Source organism: Dermacentor silvarum, chromosome 6 (assembly GCF_013339745.2).
Source record: "Dermacentor silvarum isolate Dsil-2018 chromosome 6, BIME_Dsil_1.4, whole genome shotgun sequence".
NCBI lineage: Eukaryota > Metazoa > Arthropoda > Arachnida > Ixodida > Ixodidae > Dermacentor > Dermacentor silvarum.
Window position 1 is genome coordinate 148,715,184 of NC_051159.1, and position 17,646 is coordinate 148,732,829.

The window sequence follows — 17,646 nt, forward strand, 5'->3', positions numbered from 1 at the left end:
CGAATAAAAAGCGATGGTAGAGATATAAAAGGAGCGAAGACGGATATCTCTCGTTTCGTCCCGGGCTGTTTTCAGACCATGGCTGATCGTTTAGGAAGGCGAACGTGTGAGTAGAGGTCGTGAAAAAAAAGGGAACGAGAAGGAAAGAGGGGAGGCTTACGCCAGACGTGCTCTTAAAGCTTGTGTGTGGCTTGGAATGTTTCCTGGGTTCGGGCAGATTTATGTAACGGCAGGGCCGGGATCCGGCGAGTTCTGCTTTGAGCTGCTGCTGCTGCTGCTGCAGCTTATTTTTTTTTCTGGTGTTTACGGCACTCGAAGCACCAGTAAGGACATCAGCTCAGCGATACAATAAAACAAAAGCAGAAAAGGCAGTGAAGAAAGTTCGCGTACAAGGACCGACTCCTTCCTGATCTATACAAGAAGACAGGAACTCAGCGCGCAAATGGCTCATCGACCCGTAGGTCCAGCTGGCTGGCTTCAATCTAAGGAGAAATTGAGTAGCGAAATAGTTTACCGGACGCTTCGTCACCCGAAACTCGCAGCTGACTGGTGTGTCACAAGCTTGCGATCCAAGCCAGAAAGAGAAAGGCGCGTGATAGAAGTACTAGCGACGCGCTTACTTCTACTTACTTTCAAAATTGGCATTTCGTTTACATGACTGACATTCGCGCTGTAGCACGTGCTTTCTTATTATTTTCCTGACATCAGTGGTTGATTTGCTACGAGCGAAGAACCAAAACAAGCACGATTCAAGCGAAGTTGCAGTAGCGTTGTACCAGGCAGTTCTGACGGCAAAGAATTTTCATTGCCTTTCTGGGATTCTCAGAATTTTATGCAAGCTGTCGTAAGCAGAGTCAGTTCTCAGAGGTGCCAGGTACACCTAAATGATGCTGCCGAGAAATTGTGCAGATGTGGTCTTGCAAAGCTGCAATTACTCGTACACTGAGCGCCATTCTCGTGCAAGCCTGTGATTGCCACTAAAGTCATCACGTATAGTCATAGGGGACGTTTACCGAGCCATCCTTTACGTCCGTCGTCCATGCAGAGCTCGCGTTCGGCCGATGGGAGCACGTAGGCGATGACCATGATCTCGATGGAGTCCGCGGCCAGCGCCAGTCCGCAGACCAGGAACACCAGCCACTGGAACAGGCCTTCCCCAGCCTGTGAATGAAGCAGGTGTACAATTATTTCTCCGTAACCTTGTAAGGTTCCATTCAAATCGATGTGCCAGCTATTCCTGTTTACGTAAGCTGAACGTTAAAAAGTCTGTTCACATGGGAAGCTTACCAATCCAGAGATGTACTCAACTTATTACAGAAGACAACACGAGCAGCCCACTTTTAAAAGACCCCAAAATACAGCAAGAACCAATAGTTAAATTCGCACTAGGAGTAAACGATACTGGCCATTGCGGCCGCATTTTGATGACGGGCTTCGCTGGGAGGAAAATTAACCCTTGGCTGCTTGTGGTGTCGCTGTCTTTCTTTAGGACCACAGCTGTGTTCGGGAATCCACACTCCCCACAACTGGCGCCCAGCAGCGGGCGAGAGGCGCCCCACAGTGCTCACCTGCGCAATGGCATCCTCGTGGAACTGCGACAGGAGCGGCACGTCGGTGTCGACGTAGTCGGTCTCCCGGATGGTCGGTGTCGGCCTGGCATCCTCGGTGTACGATCCGGGGTTCTCGCGGCCGACCAGGGACGCGGACTCGGAGTCCTCGTCCCTCTTCATGGCGGCCGCAACCAGCGCGACGGTTTGACCCCCGCAGGGACGGGACGCCGCTCCGGCCCCCTTCGACAGGGGCCAAGCGGCACGCCCGCTCGCTGTCCCTTCACGAGATCCTCCGAGGAGACCTCTGCTCAACTGACGGTTGTAGAGCGGTCTGGAAGCAGGGATCTCTCATCGAACCTGTGTCACCAGGAAAATAACACTTTTAGTTATCATCATCATCATAATTATCATAATCATAATCGTCATCTCTTCTACCCCTGACTGATTTATAGAACTAGATTTGTTTGTCCTGGTTTTTTATAGTATTAGCGTTTCTTAGCTCGTTCCTCAGTTTTGCGTCATCATCGCCGGCGTCGCCATCCGCAGTGTCCATGTCATGGCCCCTTTAACCGTCAGTACTATCACAATAGTCATGACCGTGTGCATAGCACGACCAGCTAGGTAGGTAGCGGGTGCCGAAAATGGCACTCGTCACCAGTGACGTTGCGGCCCAGTTTGACCTGATGGCTCGCAAGCGAAGGTCAGGTTTGACCGTCTTGAACCATCAAAGCTCTGTCCCCTGAAACACCACTATATGGTGTTTCTCTCCGTGCAAAATGGGCGGCGGAGCCCATCGATTGCGCCCGCAGTATCGTGGAAGTTTGCCGTGGTGCGGTCACGCTTAGCATTCCCTTTCGTGAGTCGATGGTGGCGCGGGCGTTTGCCATGAAGGAAGCGGGACGTTCAGACCCCAAGCGATTCGACGAGCTTGAGATCGGGAGTGAAAATGCCTTGCCCTCACCACATCTAAAGCTTAAACATTCGCGTTATGCACTCGTAATGGTCATGTTGGTTTTTCGCCACCCTCAATAAATCGAAGTGTTGTATTATGTACTTTCTTTCAAGTTCTAGCATTACTGCTTAACAATGCTTACTCCTTCTTCTTGTAATGTGTTTCCCGTTCAATTTTTTTTGCGCGCTGAAATTGCCGGTTTGTTCTGTACCAAAGAGAGAGAGAGAGAGATAAATGAGATGCGAAAAGCAGGGAGGTTCTTCTTTCTGGGGTTTTACGTGCCAGAACCAGTTCTGATTATGAAGCACGCCATAGTGGAGGACTCTGGATTAATTTTGACCACCTGGGGTTCTTTAACGTGCACTACAACGCAAGCACACGGGCGTTTTTGCATTTCGCCTCCATCGAAATGCGGCCGCCGCAGCCGGTATTCGATCCCGCGACCTCGTGCTCAGCAGCGCAACGCCTTAGTTAACTAAGCCACCACGGTGGGTGCAGGGAGGTTAACCGGAAAGTAGATATCCAGTTTGTTCATATTACTCATAGTTTTAATTGCCATTGATTCCAGTGAGCAGAGTTGTTCTTATTTTCTTGAATCTAGTGCGTCGCCCCAGTACATAAATACAAGCTCAAGAAACAGCGTGAGAAAACTAGGTAGAAAGAAAATTCTACGCTCGAAAGCATTACAACGCCCGACGCGCAGAAATAACGATGTAAGTTATCTTGCAAGGCCTTTCCGCGGACTTGATATAGCTGTACCTTGCCGGTGACATTGCACCTTATATTTGATCTCGATCGAAAGGTGCGTTGTTGTAAGAAGCAAGATACAAGTTTATTGCTGCCTACTTAGCTGCTATTTCGAGCCGAGAGTAGTGTTTCCATTTCCGCCATTATATTTAGAAGGTCGGGCGCCGCATAATACACTGTTTGGTGACTCACTGTAGCACAAATAAACACAATAACAGAAGATCGGACATCACTGGCGCCGCGTGGTGTCCCGGTCTTCTGTTCTTTTGTGCGTGTTTGTCTTACTTAAGCTGCAATGGCTTCACCAAGTATCAATCTACTTGCCCAAGAACAAGTTATTTTGAGTTACCCTTTCTCATACAGTGAGTCATTTTACATAACACCAGTGCTGTTCAGTCTTCTGTTCTTTGCGTTTGTTTTATTTGCGCAGCAACGGAGTCACCGAGTATCAACCCAAAACCAGCTCAAGAACAGGTTATTTTCATATTAAATCTTCCCGCACTTCGATGAGTTTACCGCGAGAATCCGTATAACACTAAAATGGTGTGAAACCAGCGATAATTTTTATTCTGCAATACGGTGCTCTGCAGAGCGTAGCGACCAGAGACGACCGAAATGCGTGAATCTCAGAGATAGCGTGCTCATGTTATACAAATGCTCTACAAAAATCTCAGAGCTGCTTTAAGCTGGGCGAGTAAGTCCTGACTTCGTACCGCAGAAACAATGTTGCGCTTAGGAGTCTCCTGGCCGTCGCTGAGAAAGATATCCTTGTTCGAGTCGCACCTTCCGTTTCACGACGCCGTGTTTGCTAACCGTCCTCTAGCGCTGAACCGTTTACGTGCCGTGTTACGAGCGCGCACCAGGAGCGCAAGGGTATAGCTAGCTGCTGTTGTCAAGTTTTGTTTTCATCCCGCCTTGTCGTAGTCAATTGAAGCTTCGGCTAATAAGCGAAGCAAACAAAGAGTGTCTGACTCGTGCGGTCGACGTAGACGACTTCCGCGTCGCGGCCTCGCGTGCATACAATCGCACTTATACAGACGCGTGCGAACTCGACGACGCGTACGGAGTATACAGTCTGCGAGTAAAGTTCTATTTACGATACAATACACATACGCTTAGTTTACCGGCACACCGCTGGCCTAACGACGTAGAAAAGACACGCGCGAAGAAAGGGAAAGAGAGAGGCAGAGAGATACGGAAAGGAAAGAGGTAGGCGGATTGAAACCGGTGGCTTCTGTAAGCACGGGTTGGCGTCGAAGCCGCAGCGGCTCTAAACGGCCCGTCAAAGGAAAGTACGTGGTGGTGTCAAAGCGGTTTGGCTCGCGCAACTTAATGCACGCGCACGTCACGGGGGGCCACTCACGCGCCAGTCGTAAAAAAGGGGGCGCTGTATAGTATACCGCTGCAGACGATGACGACCGGCGCGGAGCCTTTAGGGAAAAGAGGGAGGTGACCCTTTTTTTTGCGTAAGTGCATATCCATGGCATTGTCTTCCTCTTTTCTCCTGATTTTTTATAGCACACGTATAGAAGAGTCATAAAACGTGGTCCCTCCGAGCTGCAGCAGTGGGCGGGGAAGGGAAAACAAGAGGACGGAATTGGGATGATAAGAGAATGTATTGGGAGGAAAAGAAAAAGGGGCAAGAAGAAAAAGAAGTAGGGCATGGAAAGGGAATGGAGAGATGGACGTGACAAGAAAATAGTATGCAGCCACTAATTGAAAGGTTTTAGCCAGTGCAAAAAATCTCTTAATGTGCACGACTCCGGATAAACAGGGTGTCCTGTCCCTGCCTGCCAGTGTTTGTACTTGCACTGCTATATTTTTTTTGTTCTTAAATGTGGTTGTGTCTGCTGTAGAAAAGGCGTTCTGTATTCATTGTAGCAACAGTTTTCATTCACGCTATCGCTTTGGACGTTTACATTATTTCTAAAGAGATGGTGTGCTGGAAGAGCTGGCATTCCATTCTTTTAACGCCATCCCCGTGTGGGTAACACACACGCTTCATTACAAAAGCTGCCTGTTTAATACGAAGCGTGCAAGAGTCTGCAGAAATTTCGAGTGCGCATTGCTTACATAACACGAATCAAGGAGCAGCTGGTACCGCATCATCGCGGCACCTTTTTCCTATTACGTAAATAAAAAAAAGGAATAAATAATATCCGGGGGAGGATATAGGGAAAGGGGAAGGGTTCCGAAATGAAGGAAGAGTGGAACGCTAAAGAAGAGCGAGAGGAGTGACAGTGACAGGAAATAGAGGAAACAAAGTTAGTTGGCGGGAAGAGGAAGGAAAAGGGGGAAGTTAGAACCTATGATACGGGAAGGAAATAGATAATAAGTGAAGGAAAGCAAAGGCTAGAAAGATGGTGCACAAAAAAAAAAAAAAAAACAGGCACCGACGTCGACGGGCCGCTGTTCTGTTCGCCGCTTACGCATTTCCCGCATACTTCCGTCAAAGCTTGCGGGAAGCGCAGCGTCTGGTTGCTATAGCAGGAAATATTAGGGAACACTGCTAGGAGGTTTCCACAGAGGAATATTTGTTTTAGTAATCGAGTTTCTAGACCTTCCTTGATACACCAAAAGCCTTCTCGTTTACTGCGTCGGCGAAATTTCCTGTTTGTGATTGTGAAGATGCTACGAAAACGAGCGTTCTACGCAATAGTGCTCGCCTGCATAAATATGAATGAGTCGCCGCCTAAGGTTGTAATAAAAAAGGAGAAAAAGAAGACGAAAAACAAGCAGTTTGGCAGAGTTCGATATTTTCCACGTACGAATACTGAGTATACCTCGGGAGAGAGAAACACGTAGAAAAAAGGAGGAGGGAGATAACTGAAAACAAGAGCTCGAACTATGAAATAGGAATTAAAAAAAAAGTAAAACTGAGTTCGTTCTAAAACATCTGCAAACACCACGGAAAAAAATAGTTTGAGAATCCTGCTTGAACTTTATTATCGAGAATACAGGCCTTGTGTACATTGACAAAATTGTTGGATATCAATTTGTTTGCACGAATAAAAATGCTGCTTTTCTATTAATGCTCACGACGGAGTGAGGGATATCTCTTTCCGTTTGACTGAAAATAGCGCACTGCAGCAAATGCGCCACAAATCTTCAAATTTGCCACGAACTAAAAAAAAAATTAAAACAAAATCTTTTCCTTCTTTGTGATGACTTAAAGTATGCCGAAAATAACGCAAATGTGCACGTCTTCGCTAGTGCTGTGTGTGGTGGTACATTTAGAATACATGTAAAATAAGTTAAAGAAACACTCCGTTGCATCTAAGATGGCGATCATTTACTCTCTCGCTACTGCTTATCGGCCAAAATTTAGCTCACAAGTGTAACTTAATAATTGAGTGAAACTTACCGCTACAATGTAGTTGAGATCGTACCTGAATACAGTTTATAAAATATTTCTAGGCTACTGAGTTAAAAATACGGACATTTTAAGAGTATTTTAAAGCTAGATAAGTGTAAATTGTTAACATTATATGAGTTACATGAAAGCCCGTTGCAGTATGGTTAGTTGCCCTGCGGTAGATTATAGTATACTAAGTGCGAGCAAGAGATAAATGCTTATTGTGTTACTTATTTCTGGAATAAGTACTCCATGGTGCGATCTTTTATCTTTGAAGGCTTCGTGGTGCTGATATATATATACTTATGGCCGCATTTGAAGTTATCAAAACTTGATAGCATACAGAATGCGGTCAGTGTGCAGCACAACCGGTCGTGTTACCGTGAAGCTCGAATGCGGTCAGTGTGCAGCACAACCGGTCGTGTTACCGTGAAGCTCTTACCGCTTCGATCTTGGGATAGAAGAAAGTCGTTTTTGGTTCTTTCCGAAAGAAGATTCTTGTTCACGAACGTTTTCGTTCTCTGCTTCGCAGCGTCACCATCACTCCGTTTCGAGCGACAACCTTACCCCCCTCCCCATGCATGACATACAAGTAATTTGCCTCGCTGAAAAAAAAATTATTAAGGCTTTCTGTGTCACTGCAGTAAAATCTCCCCCCTTGTGCGTCAGCCCCGGCTAGACAGCTATGCGAGCCACTCGCAGCAAGTCGGGAAAAAGATTTTGTACGGCTGCACAAAAGCTTTATCACCTAAACCTAAAGTGCTTACAGAAGACATCAAACGCGCATTTAGTTGCCACTTTTTCCTTTACATTCTTACTCGATTTATTTTTTTAGTTTGCCACTAACGTCTACAACTAAAGCGATCCCGTCGTCATAAAAATGATCTCAGCTACTCCTTTGGGCACGAAGAAAAGATGTAGTTGGTCTATGCTCCAAAAGCAAACAACTCTCAACACACATGGCATTGACAACACTGCTACGATTCAAGTGAGTTACGTCTCACAGCTTATACCAGACCGCCTATAGCGCACTTGACCCATTGTTAGCAGCGCTCGATTTCTCTTACTTTCACTTAGTTCCTCTCTCTCTCTCTCTTTTTATTTTTTCCTGGCCGTGACGCGGGGGGTTGTTGTGTCTCCACGGCACTGGACGTCCCTATAGGATCCGGGCACGGTCACCTAAATAGACGAATTACGCAAGCCTGAATTGCGTAAGCTGTCTGCTGGATGGTCGCAGAGAATCGATTGATCCACTTCTCCTCCGAGGGAAGAGGTTTCATTGCATCTCGCTTGGCCCCGCGCTGAGCGAATTGGGCGCTTAACGTGGGATTTACCGTTTCCCGTGCGCTGGTGGCACGCGAAGTGTGGTACTACCAGAACACTCGTCATCATTGTAACTAAAATAAAGGATATATATATATATATATATATATATATATATATATATATATATATATAAGAAGAAAAGGAAAGGTGGCGTTGTCTCTAAGAGCCGTAAAATGAAGTCGTGAGGATAAGGGAGAGTAAAGACGCGCTGACCATAACGTGTAGACAGACGAGTTCAGGAAAAGGAGACACGATTTCTCGATTGCCCTGGGATGTGCAACCGTGAGCATAATTATACGAAGCAGTGTTTCGGCTATAAAACCAATTTTCTTCGCTGCCTATACGGGTAGCCTGAAATTTAGGACTGCAGTCCAAACTTGGCATTGCGCACTGGAAAGAGCCCAACGCCAAGTTTTAGCTTGTGCGCTCGAGTTGCGAATAATTATTTTTTTCCGACAATTTTTTAGACGGATAAGCAAAACATAACAATTACATAGAAACGTAACGACGCGGATAGAAGCGCGAACACAAGTGTAACAGGCCCAAGCAAATAGCAATACGTAAATAAGGAACTAAGTACGGTTGGGCAACTAAGTAGGAAGAAAAAAAAATGAAAAGCGAGGGTAAAAGTGATGAACCACGTAGCTGCGACTAGCCAAGTGCCCAATGACCAAACTTTTCATACAGATGGCGAGCAAACGTGACTAGCGATGTGGTGCGGTATTATGCTTTCTGTACCGCCTGTATAGCCTCTATCACCGGGGCTGTCAATATAGCAAAAGAAAGGGTGGTGGTGCACGTCTTGGCCGTTACGGCTGCGCCTACGGCTGTGAATTAACTGCAGAGTGCACAGCGCTGGTGGAACTTTCTTGTTCTATTTTTTTCGGACATGCGTTGATGCGGGGTGTGACAGTAATGGCATCGCGAAGCGCACCTGTCCTTTGCTTTTCTCAGAGGTCGAAAATTTTACCGCTGCCCGCACAATATGAACGCAGTGGTCTGCCATGACCGACAACTCAGATGCAGCATCTCATTTGCCGCTTTTCCGTCGAAAAGGTCTTCGCAATATTTATCCGCTGGCGCTGATATTGCACTACGGGAATGACTAAAGAAGAGATGACAAAGTGCTTTCTATGAAAAGGGAAATGCATGAAACATGCGCTGCAGTACGTCGTAATACATCGAGTTTAGTCCCAATGACACTCGGCTGCTATTTGAATTGCCGTAATGAATGCGACTCCGGATCAGTTTGGCTACCTGGGGTTCTTTAACGGTTACAGAAAGCGTGGCTTACGGGAGCGCCCCCATCCGGCTCCTACAATACTATAACTCTTTCTTAATTGCAACATAGTTCGTTTTATGTAAGGTTTTATACTATTTTTTTGTTTTTTAGGCTACTGCAGTGTGCTGCGGGACACCTAATTTCGTGACAGGTTTTTTTCTTATGTGCGGTGCGCAGAACTGAATATACAGAAAGCCCTCGTTATAACTAAGACATTGGGACACGAAATGGACTTCGTTATAATTGATCTTACGATAATAGCGGAGAGGCACCAACACAGCCAAAGTATTGCGGGCTGGGCACTCCAGCGGCGCGGGAGCTCGTAAAATGCACATTGAAACAAAAGTCGTACTCAGTAGCGTCGACATGCCAGTGGCGAAATTCTGTTGACGTCAGTGAACAGCTACCTCGCGCGTTGGCTATCGTGACGTGACAACAGTTAGTCCTGAGGAGCACTTCTCATAGATACGAAAGAAGAACGCGAAGATCGAGTTATCGCTGATGCGCCACCGAGTGGTATTTTGCAGATTTGCAGTTTAGTATGAAGTGCGAAGAGACTTGCGCTGCAGCGCTTCGAAAAATACTGTCTAAAATGCGTGCCCTATACTATCTGGACCACGAGAAACTTCGAGCAATACGATATATCGAATAAAGCGATTTGGTTATAATGAGAGCGGCCATACAGCGTATGGTTATAATTAAAGAACCCAACCTCTGATGCAATACCCGTAACACAGGGGCCCTTAAGGAAATAAAACTATCCGTCCGTGCCTTTAGTTTGCTCGCTTTGTGCGTTTTTTTTTTTTGCAGTTAATGGCTGACTCCCTCGCAACATGCATATGTATGGTCATCAAAGGGCTCCAGCACGCTCCCGAATAAAGCCGTAGCCGTAACGCGAGCACGCCAAGCTCTCCAATGCCGCAGCAATTGTTCGCACAAGCCATGGAGACGCTCCCTAATTTCCCCGCGAGGAATGGGCAATGCACGCGTCGTGCGTGCGCGGAATGCCGACAGTCATCGGCATAACATCCGTTTCGTTCGAACGAGACCGCGGAGAGCGCAGGAAGAGCACGACCTCCTTTTTTATTATTATTATTTTTTTTTTGGCTGCAGCTCCCGCTGTCGTCGTCGACGGCCGAACGGTGATACGGCCTGGCAGGAGAACCCATCGGGCGCGCGATCGAAGTCGTTTCTCGCTGGGCTCGATCCTCTCTAATGGTTTCTGGCCAGAATCGGGCGCGGCGCCGTTTACGCCGACGATAACGTCCAGCCCGAAGCACTCCTGCTCAGCCAGCGGCGTTTGCAAAGGGTTGCGTAAGTATAGCTGCGCAAAGACGGGGCCGATGTCGGCGCGAGGGAACGCGCTCGTCGCCGTATCGTGGTAGATTATAGCGTAAGAGAGACCAAGAGATGATTTCAAGAAGAAACAGAGAAGCTATGGCTATTACAGTTTAGAAGTAAATTAGGCGAACCAAGAAAGACTGTGCGCTTTATGATTATGTGCACGTAACCTCGGCATAAATCGAGCGTATCGAGCTAAACGTGAACATTGATTCCAATGTGCGCTGCTGGTGACCTTGCGTTCCGTCGACAACATTTGAGTATAGGCTGCGTGGAAGACCTTGCCGTAAAGCGCTTTTGCGATAAAAATGTTTTCTTACTTTGTTGTCCCCTCCGTTTTGTCATCGTTTCAATTGAGAAACTGAGCCATTGCAGCGCCAGTCCGTGGGCCAAGTACGCGTTGTAGGTCATAGGCCTGCGCGTGACGCGCAACTAAGGCACCTTTACCCTTCCGGCGAGACACTGCGTATCATTTCATTTCTCATTATTCTCATCCGGAGTAGTATGCCAGGCGTGCCGAAACTTCTTCAGGGTTCAATAGAGGTGTCCCTGTACTTATAAATGTAGCCTTTGCTGAAATGTAAGTATTGATAATCATTGAGTCTCGCCATGTTATTTAAGTACGAAGTACCACGACGGTTCGGAGAGGTCAGAATGTTTGAGTTCGAGCAAGTCAAAGCGCCGTCCCCAAAAGTAGTGGACCCAAGAGAACTCTTGCAGCTCTTAATATTAAATACCTCTAGGTAGGTATAGGGTTAAATGGAGTTGAACTGGTGAGGTTGGAAGCAGTACGAGTACAGCTAGTCAATTTCACTTATATGCAAAGAATAAATCGGATGTAGATTAAAAAAAGAATAATCAAACATTAAAGAATACTTCAGGGCGCACCGACACTCACACTTACGAGAGCAAAAGAAAATCACAAACTAAACACGACAACGAAGGCGAGTCACTACAAATTTCAATGCAAAAGTTGCCTTCGTGTATTAGGATGCAAGCTGCTGCCGCGAAGGCAATAGCATAAACTTGTGTCACCGCCTGCCAGCAGCTGCAGAAAGCAGCCGCTCAGGGAGGATTTCCGCGCGTTCCAGAGGAGCGGGCAACACGCAGCAACCTTCCATGAATGGCTACTTTCTGCAGCTGCCGGAGTGCGGTGACACAAGTTTATACTATTGCCTTCGCGGCAGCAACTTGCATCCTAATACACGAAGGCAACTTTACATTTGTTTTTCTTTAAAACCAGGTGATTAACTGTGCCAAGCGTTGCACTGAACAACGTAGACTCAAAAAATGCGATATTTCTGCGAAATTTGAGCAAGAACAGTACAGAAGCGCAAAATCTTTCTTCGAACATTTTAAGCGATATAGGCACGTCCGTATATTACTTGAAACTTACGCGTAAACGGCAGCAAGAGCGCTAGTTCGCTTCCTGAGGTATACGGGCCTGCGAGATCGACTCTGATGGTGACGTCTGTTGCGTCAGAGTTTTGTGCGCAGAGTTATGTATCGCTATTCACCTTTATACCTTCCTATCTAAAGCGAAGATTGCTGTTCTTCCCACTTTAAGGCTTCGGACTGCTGTCTTGCCACGTATACTACTTGGGCAACTATGGGTATGTGCCACTAGGTATGTGTTGCTGGTTATATGCCCGGACAGACAACTTAGGTCACTGGCTATGTAACACTGGGTACGAGTCTGAAGAGACAACGTGGGACACTGTATGCATGGGAACACGTTTGGCCAATCACCTAGAATGGCGGCTGGCTTTTGAGCACAATTTAGAGAAGGAAAACAGCGGACTTGACAAGCACAAACGCAGAATGGGTTTGTGAACCAAGCAGACTAGCAGCACAAGAGGCAAGGAAGTGAAGTTGGCAACGGAGAAATGAAAAAAAAAAAAAATCGGCAACAAAAGCCGTTGAGTATGGAGGAAGACGGGAAGGGTACGAAACGGGACAGTAGCCGGCGCCACATATAGGCACCAACTTCTCCTTAAATACATTTAATAAAAAAAAAAAAATAGCGTGCACTGCGCGAGGGGCGTCGAGCTGCATAAAAGTGAAAATGAAGAAGAGGTGAAGACATTTCAGCAAACATCGGATATCTTCGCTTATTACCGATTCACACATATACGCGTGGGCCGATTTTTTAAAATTCCTTATCCCCCCCCCCCCCCCCCGCCCTTATGCAGGGTAGAAACCGGTGTTATTTTATTGCAATAGCAATTATAGGGACACTCGAGGTAAATTTTATCCGTCGTCATCGCCTTGAGGTTCCTTATAAAGTACACGGGCGATAACACCGTCACCGCGCGCCGTACGAGTGAAAGCATTTAAGGGAAACTGAGACTTCCACCCAAATGTAGCAATTGCTACAATGGAAACCCAACCGGGTTCCTCGAAAGAAAGCCTCGCAGTTGAAGAAAAATTCGTCCTGGTCCGGGACTCGAACCCGGGACCACCGCTTTCCGGGGCAGCCGCTCGTCCCGCACCGCGAGCGCCCACGCTCGCGGCTGTATCTCGAAAGCCATCTGCGGCGGGGACAGAGTCCGCCCTCCCTGTGTTTTCGCGGCTAAGATCGCGTTGATGCGAGCGCCGGCACGAAGCTCAATTCGCTCGCTGCTGCCGCTGCGCTTACTCACTCCAGCGTATTGAAAGCGAGTTACCGCGGTCAGTCGAGTGAGATGCGTTCATGTTTGCTTGTGCACGCGTGACACCATGCTTGTTAATTTAGTTAGTGTGCCTATGTTTACAAGTTTATACAGCCGATAAAACTACTATCCTTACTTTGTATAGCTATCTACTAATTTGCTATCGCAATCGATGCTTCGCCTTTCGGGCGAAACTGCGACTTTTTTGTGAACCTCCTACTTTCCTGTTTCCATCCCTTTAAGTAACAATTTATGTTCTTTCAACGCCAACGGGGTTTCGATGAGAGACGCTTATTTTCTTTTTTGAGATGCCCTCCACGTGAAAGTAAGGTGGTATGAAACTAGACATCCCCTGTTTAGCGACAGCAATCTGAGAGGAGCCGATGGCATGGATGGATGGATGCTAGCAGCGTCCCCTTTAGAACGGGATGGTGGGTTGCGCCACCAAGCTCGTTGTTACATGGCCTAATGTCCTACCTGTCTCAGACACTCATGTGGCTAAGACGCCCTCTATACCCAGAAATGAGCAGCCTACCGTATACGAGCCCACAGAACCTGACTGCAAACTCTACAAGGTTACGCTTCCAGTCGCGAATCAGTCATTTTGGAAAGTCAGAGATACGAAAGCGCATGGCCTTTTGCGCATCGACGAGGCTAAAAAATAAAGATATAGACAAGTTCAAGTAAAGTACCACTAGTATCCTCTCTAAACTGCGAGACTTTGAGCAGCACTATACGTGGCGCGTTTAATAACCGGCACGTCGCTTCGGGGCATGTTACCGCTAACACATAGAAAGAGCGAAAAAAGGCGTTGCCAAGTGTCAAAACTTGTTTCTCCCCGGCAGCCCGATCGCTTCGCCGTTCGTTATTACTCGCGGTACATATCACACGCCGGCTGTTCCGCGAAAGACGCAACTATCGATTGGCCGCGTCCCTGTCAGAGGAAGCGGTGCGCGCTGTATGACCAATCTTGACGACGCGCACCACATGGGAATAAAGGAATCGAGGGAGAGCGCGCGGTACAGGAAAGTCGTGTGGGAGTAGCGAAGAACGGCAGGTGGCTTCGCTGAAGTGTGGGAGGCCAATTAGAGCCCCCGCATCTTCAATTTCACGCAACGTTAGCAGAAGCTATATAGAGCTGCCGCGAAGGCGCGCCCGCTAATACGGAGGCGTTCACAGGGAAGTCAGCCCGAATATGCGCAGCTGCTCAGCGGGGCAGCGACTTATCACATGAATGATCGTTACAAACTCTCCACATTTTGAAATGGAGAAGCATTGTTGTTTCAGTCAGTCTAACCAGCTAAGTTCAGTGGAAAGCCGGCACTGAGAATTGACAGCGACCTGCGATGAGTATACAGGGTGTTTCAGCGAACACTTTCAAAAAATGTTAAAGTTTGCCTGCGGCAGATAGCACAATCCTCATGAGCTGGTCTACTCGAAGAGGCGGACATTACTTGTACGAAAAATTGAACTGCGTAATCAACTAATTAACAAAATTTTCCTAATTACGTTTTTAACTTATTACCTTATGGGCCATAATGCAATTTACACATTCTAGCCGTGGAGTTCGCGAGGCGGATCCATTTGGAACGAATTCTCAGTATGACACCAGTTTCTAGATATTAATTCCCGAACTGTGCGGAGAAATGCATTGGCGTTCCAGTTACCTTTTTTAGCAACGCGTCGCTTCATGAAGTCAAGCTCAAAACTACAAGTTGACGAGAACGAGACCAGAAATAAACGATTCACTAATACACCATGCGAATGTGATGCCGCATCGCTAGCGGCTTGGTATTAACCCTGCCGCGTGCGGCGCCGAACTTGCTGTTGCGGGGTGGCTCATTATAGAAAGCAAGCATGAGCGAGAAGTTGTTATCCGAAGTTGCAGGTAAAGTTTACACAACCGTTTAATTATCCCTTCAAGGAAGCGCGTGCTTGACGAAGCGACAGGCGGAGCAGGGGCCTGATCCTCTCCGCGAGTTCTCGAGCCGTTTCCTTACTGCGCGGTTCGGGACATTTCGACTTCGCTAACAATGAGCGTGCGTCTGAGCAGCAGCCGGAAGACAACAATGCAACCATAAGTACCGCAAAAAGCATTCAAGGCGCGCTCGGCATAGTGCGGCTAACTGAATGTTCCCCCTCAGTGCAAGAAAAGCGCAACGCAGACACAAAGGAGCTCTGGACGCACGCGCGCAAATTGGGACAGGCCCGGCGCAAAACTTCACCGTGTGAGAACCGAAAGAGAATGGGAGGGAGTTGTAAGGTGGGCAGTATAGAAGGAGGGGGGGGGGGGGGGGGGCAGGGGCGCAGTGAATATGGGGCGCTAATGATGTGAGTGCAGACAGACGGGACCACTCGCGTTTGTCAAGGACTCTAGTGCGCGCTACATGGAGGGTGTGCCGGCTTGTCCAGACACGCTGCAGTGATCAGAGTTCGCAATTCCACCTCGTGCTTGTTTGTTTATTTTTTCTCGCTAACAACGCTACTTATCGATCGCTCTTTCATCTTCTCGGAAGCGGCGAGCCGGTTCCGTCCTCTCCGCGGAGTACGCTGTTGTGCTAGTTAGTCGTGATTATTATCGTGAACAGTATGAGTAGAACACGGCATATTGCCGGTGATCGCCATGCAGGACACTGTGGCCTAATATGCCCACTGGTGCATTTAAGCAGCCCACGAAGGCGCAAGTGCCGTCCGTAGCGTAAAAGAAGTAAGAAAAGTAGGAGAAAAGCAAGAACATGCGGTGAGGCCAGTGTGATGGAAGGCAGTGTCGGTGCTTTGAATAGCGATGGTTCGCTAGATATATTTCCATAGGCGATTGATCTTTCTGTATCATACGAGCTCCATGTTTACGTAAGACAAAGAGGCCATGCGCATTGGTATTCTACATTTGTTACTGTTGCTATGGCTAAGTATAAGTGCATGAGCGCGAGTAAAAGTTCTTTGATGTGCCGCGGGCATTTATCGCTGTCCTTGCCTTTTCTCCATGTCCTGCCTGGATGATCGACAATGCATCAACAACCTAGTTCATTTCAGCGCCTCTTTAATGATGTGTTCCTATTGCATCTTACTTCGTGCGTTTTGCTGATGAGTCCATCGAATAACTACTAAAATATATCAAACAAACCATTCACTAACACACCATTAGTGAACGTTATGCCACATCGCAAGCAGCTTGGTATTCATTCATTCACCACGTCTTTTCTCCCCCCTCTCTCTCTCTCTCTCTCTTTCTAGCATTTTTTATTTCATTTTTTTTCTTCTCCCAGCGTAGGGTAGCGAACCAGACGCTTTTCCGGGTTAACATCCCTGCATTCTCGCTTCTTTCTCTCTCTCTTTGCTAATCAGTGAATGTCATCACTATACCATCTACTCCCAACAAATTTGGATTTACGGAGGCTGAGAGGAAACACTAGTTCAGATTTTTTTATTTTTTATTTTATTTTATTTTCCCACATTGCAGCCCTGTTAGGGCTATGGCAGGAGGGGAGAATTATACAGCTGTAGAGCGTACACAAATTGCAAACATAAGCAGCACGAGAGCAAAAAAGAACATAAACAACACAAAAGATAGATCGATAACAATTCCGTGTGGCCACATTGTCAATCCTTGCTGGAGATCCCTCGCAAATCACATTTTCATGGGATTGTTGAAGACACTGGAGCGAAGCATTCCGTCGTAGAGAGGTAAACAGAGTCTAGCGGAAGCTGAAAACGTCAGCTCCGCTATATGCAGGGCTTGCTACTTCAGCTGAGGCGTTTGAATTGACATGTACAGAACAAGGAAATAAAAAAAGGGGAAGAAAACATTCCGTCACGCGACGCCATGTAGCCTATGGCATCTTATTTTGGTAGCGTCGCGGAGAACGTCTGAAAGCAGCGAATATACATTTTAGCTTCTCGTGCTCTGCCTCGGCTACCTGGCGTCGGGACAGCAAGCGCACTTGCAGGGGGCATTTTGCGACTCCACTCTTGCGCTTCTTTCGACATAAGTTAGGCAGGAAGCGCGGCCCCTTATGGCTTTAGACGACAAGTTTTCTTGGCTAAGATGATGCTGAATACGACGAACCATAGCTTCATCAGGGAAAAGGATAGATGTACTGGATATAACGCACTAAACTTTCGTGACCATAAATTTGCGACCATTATAAGCTTGGTGTCTGGGTGACGTTACACGGCATGCTTAAGCGACCTTTTTGTCAATTTTAAATAAATTGCGAACAATAAGGCTCTCGTACAGGGAGCCTAAAACGTTCACACAACCAAATCTTGTGTAGTCGGTGTTTTCCCCCAATCTTTCATTATAAAATACAGATACAGATCACGTGGAAAGTATCTTTTGTTTACCGCAAAACTGACGACAGCAACACCGCTAAACCTCTGTGACGTCAGTCTACCACTTGTATTATGTACGCAGTATATATATAAAGCATGTTCTATCCAAG

The 17,646-nt window shown here is 47.2% G+C and overlaps 1 protein-coding gene across 1 annotated transcript in view; it reads right to left on the bottom strand.

Moving 5' to 3' along the window:
- LOC119456203 (synaptic vesicle glycoprotein 2C-like) overlaps nucleotides 1-17,646 on the bottom strand; it is a 124,104-nt gene that overhangs the window by 38,016 nt on the left and 68,442 nt on the right. Inside the window, 2 exon segments of the mRNA XM_037717835.2 lie at nucleotides 1,014-1,161; nucleotides 1,569-1,907. Coding sequence (XP_037573763.1) covers nucleotides 1,014-1,161; nucleotides 1,569-1,730 — 310 coding nt within the window. The 5' untranslated portion in view covers nucleotides 1,731-1,907.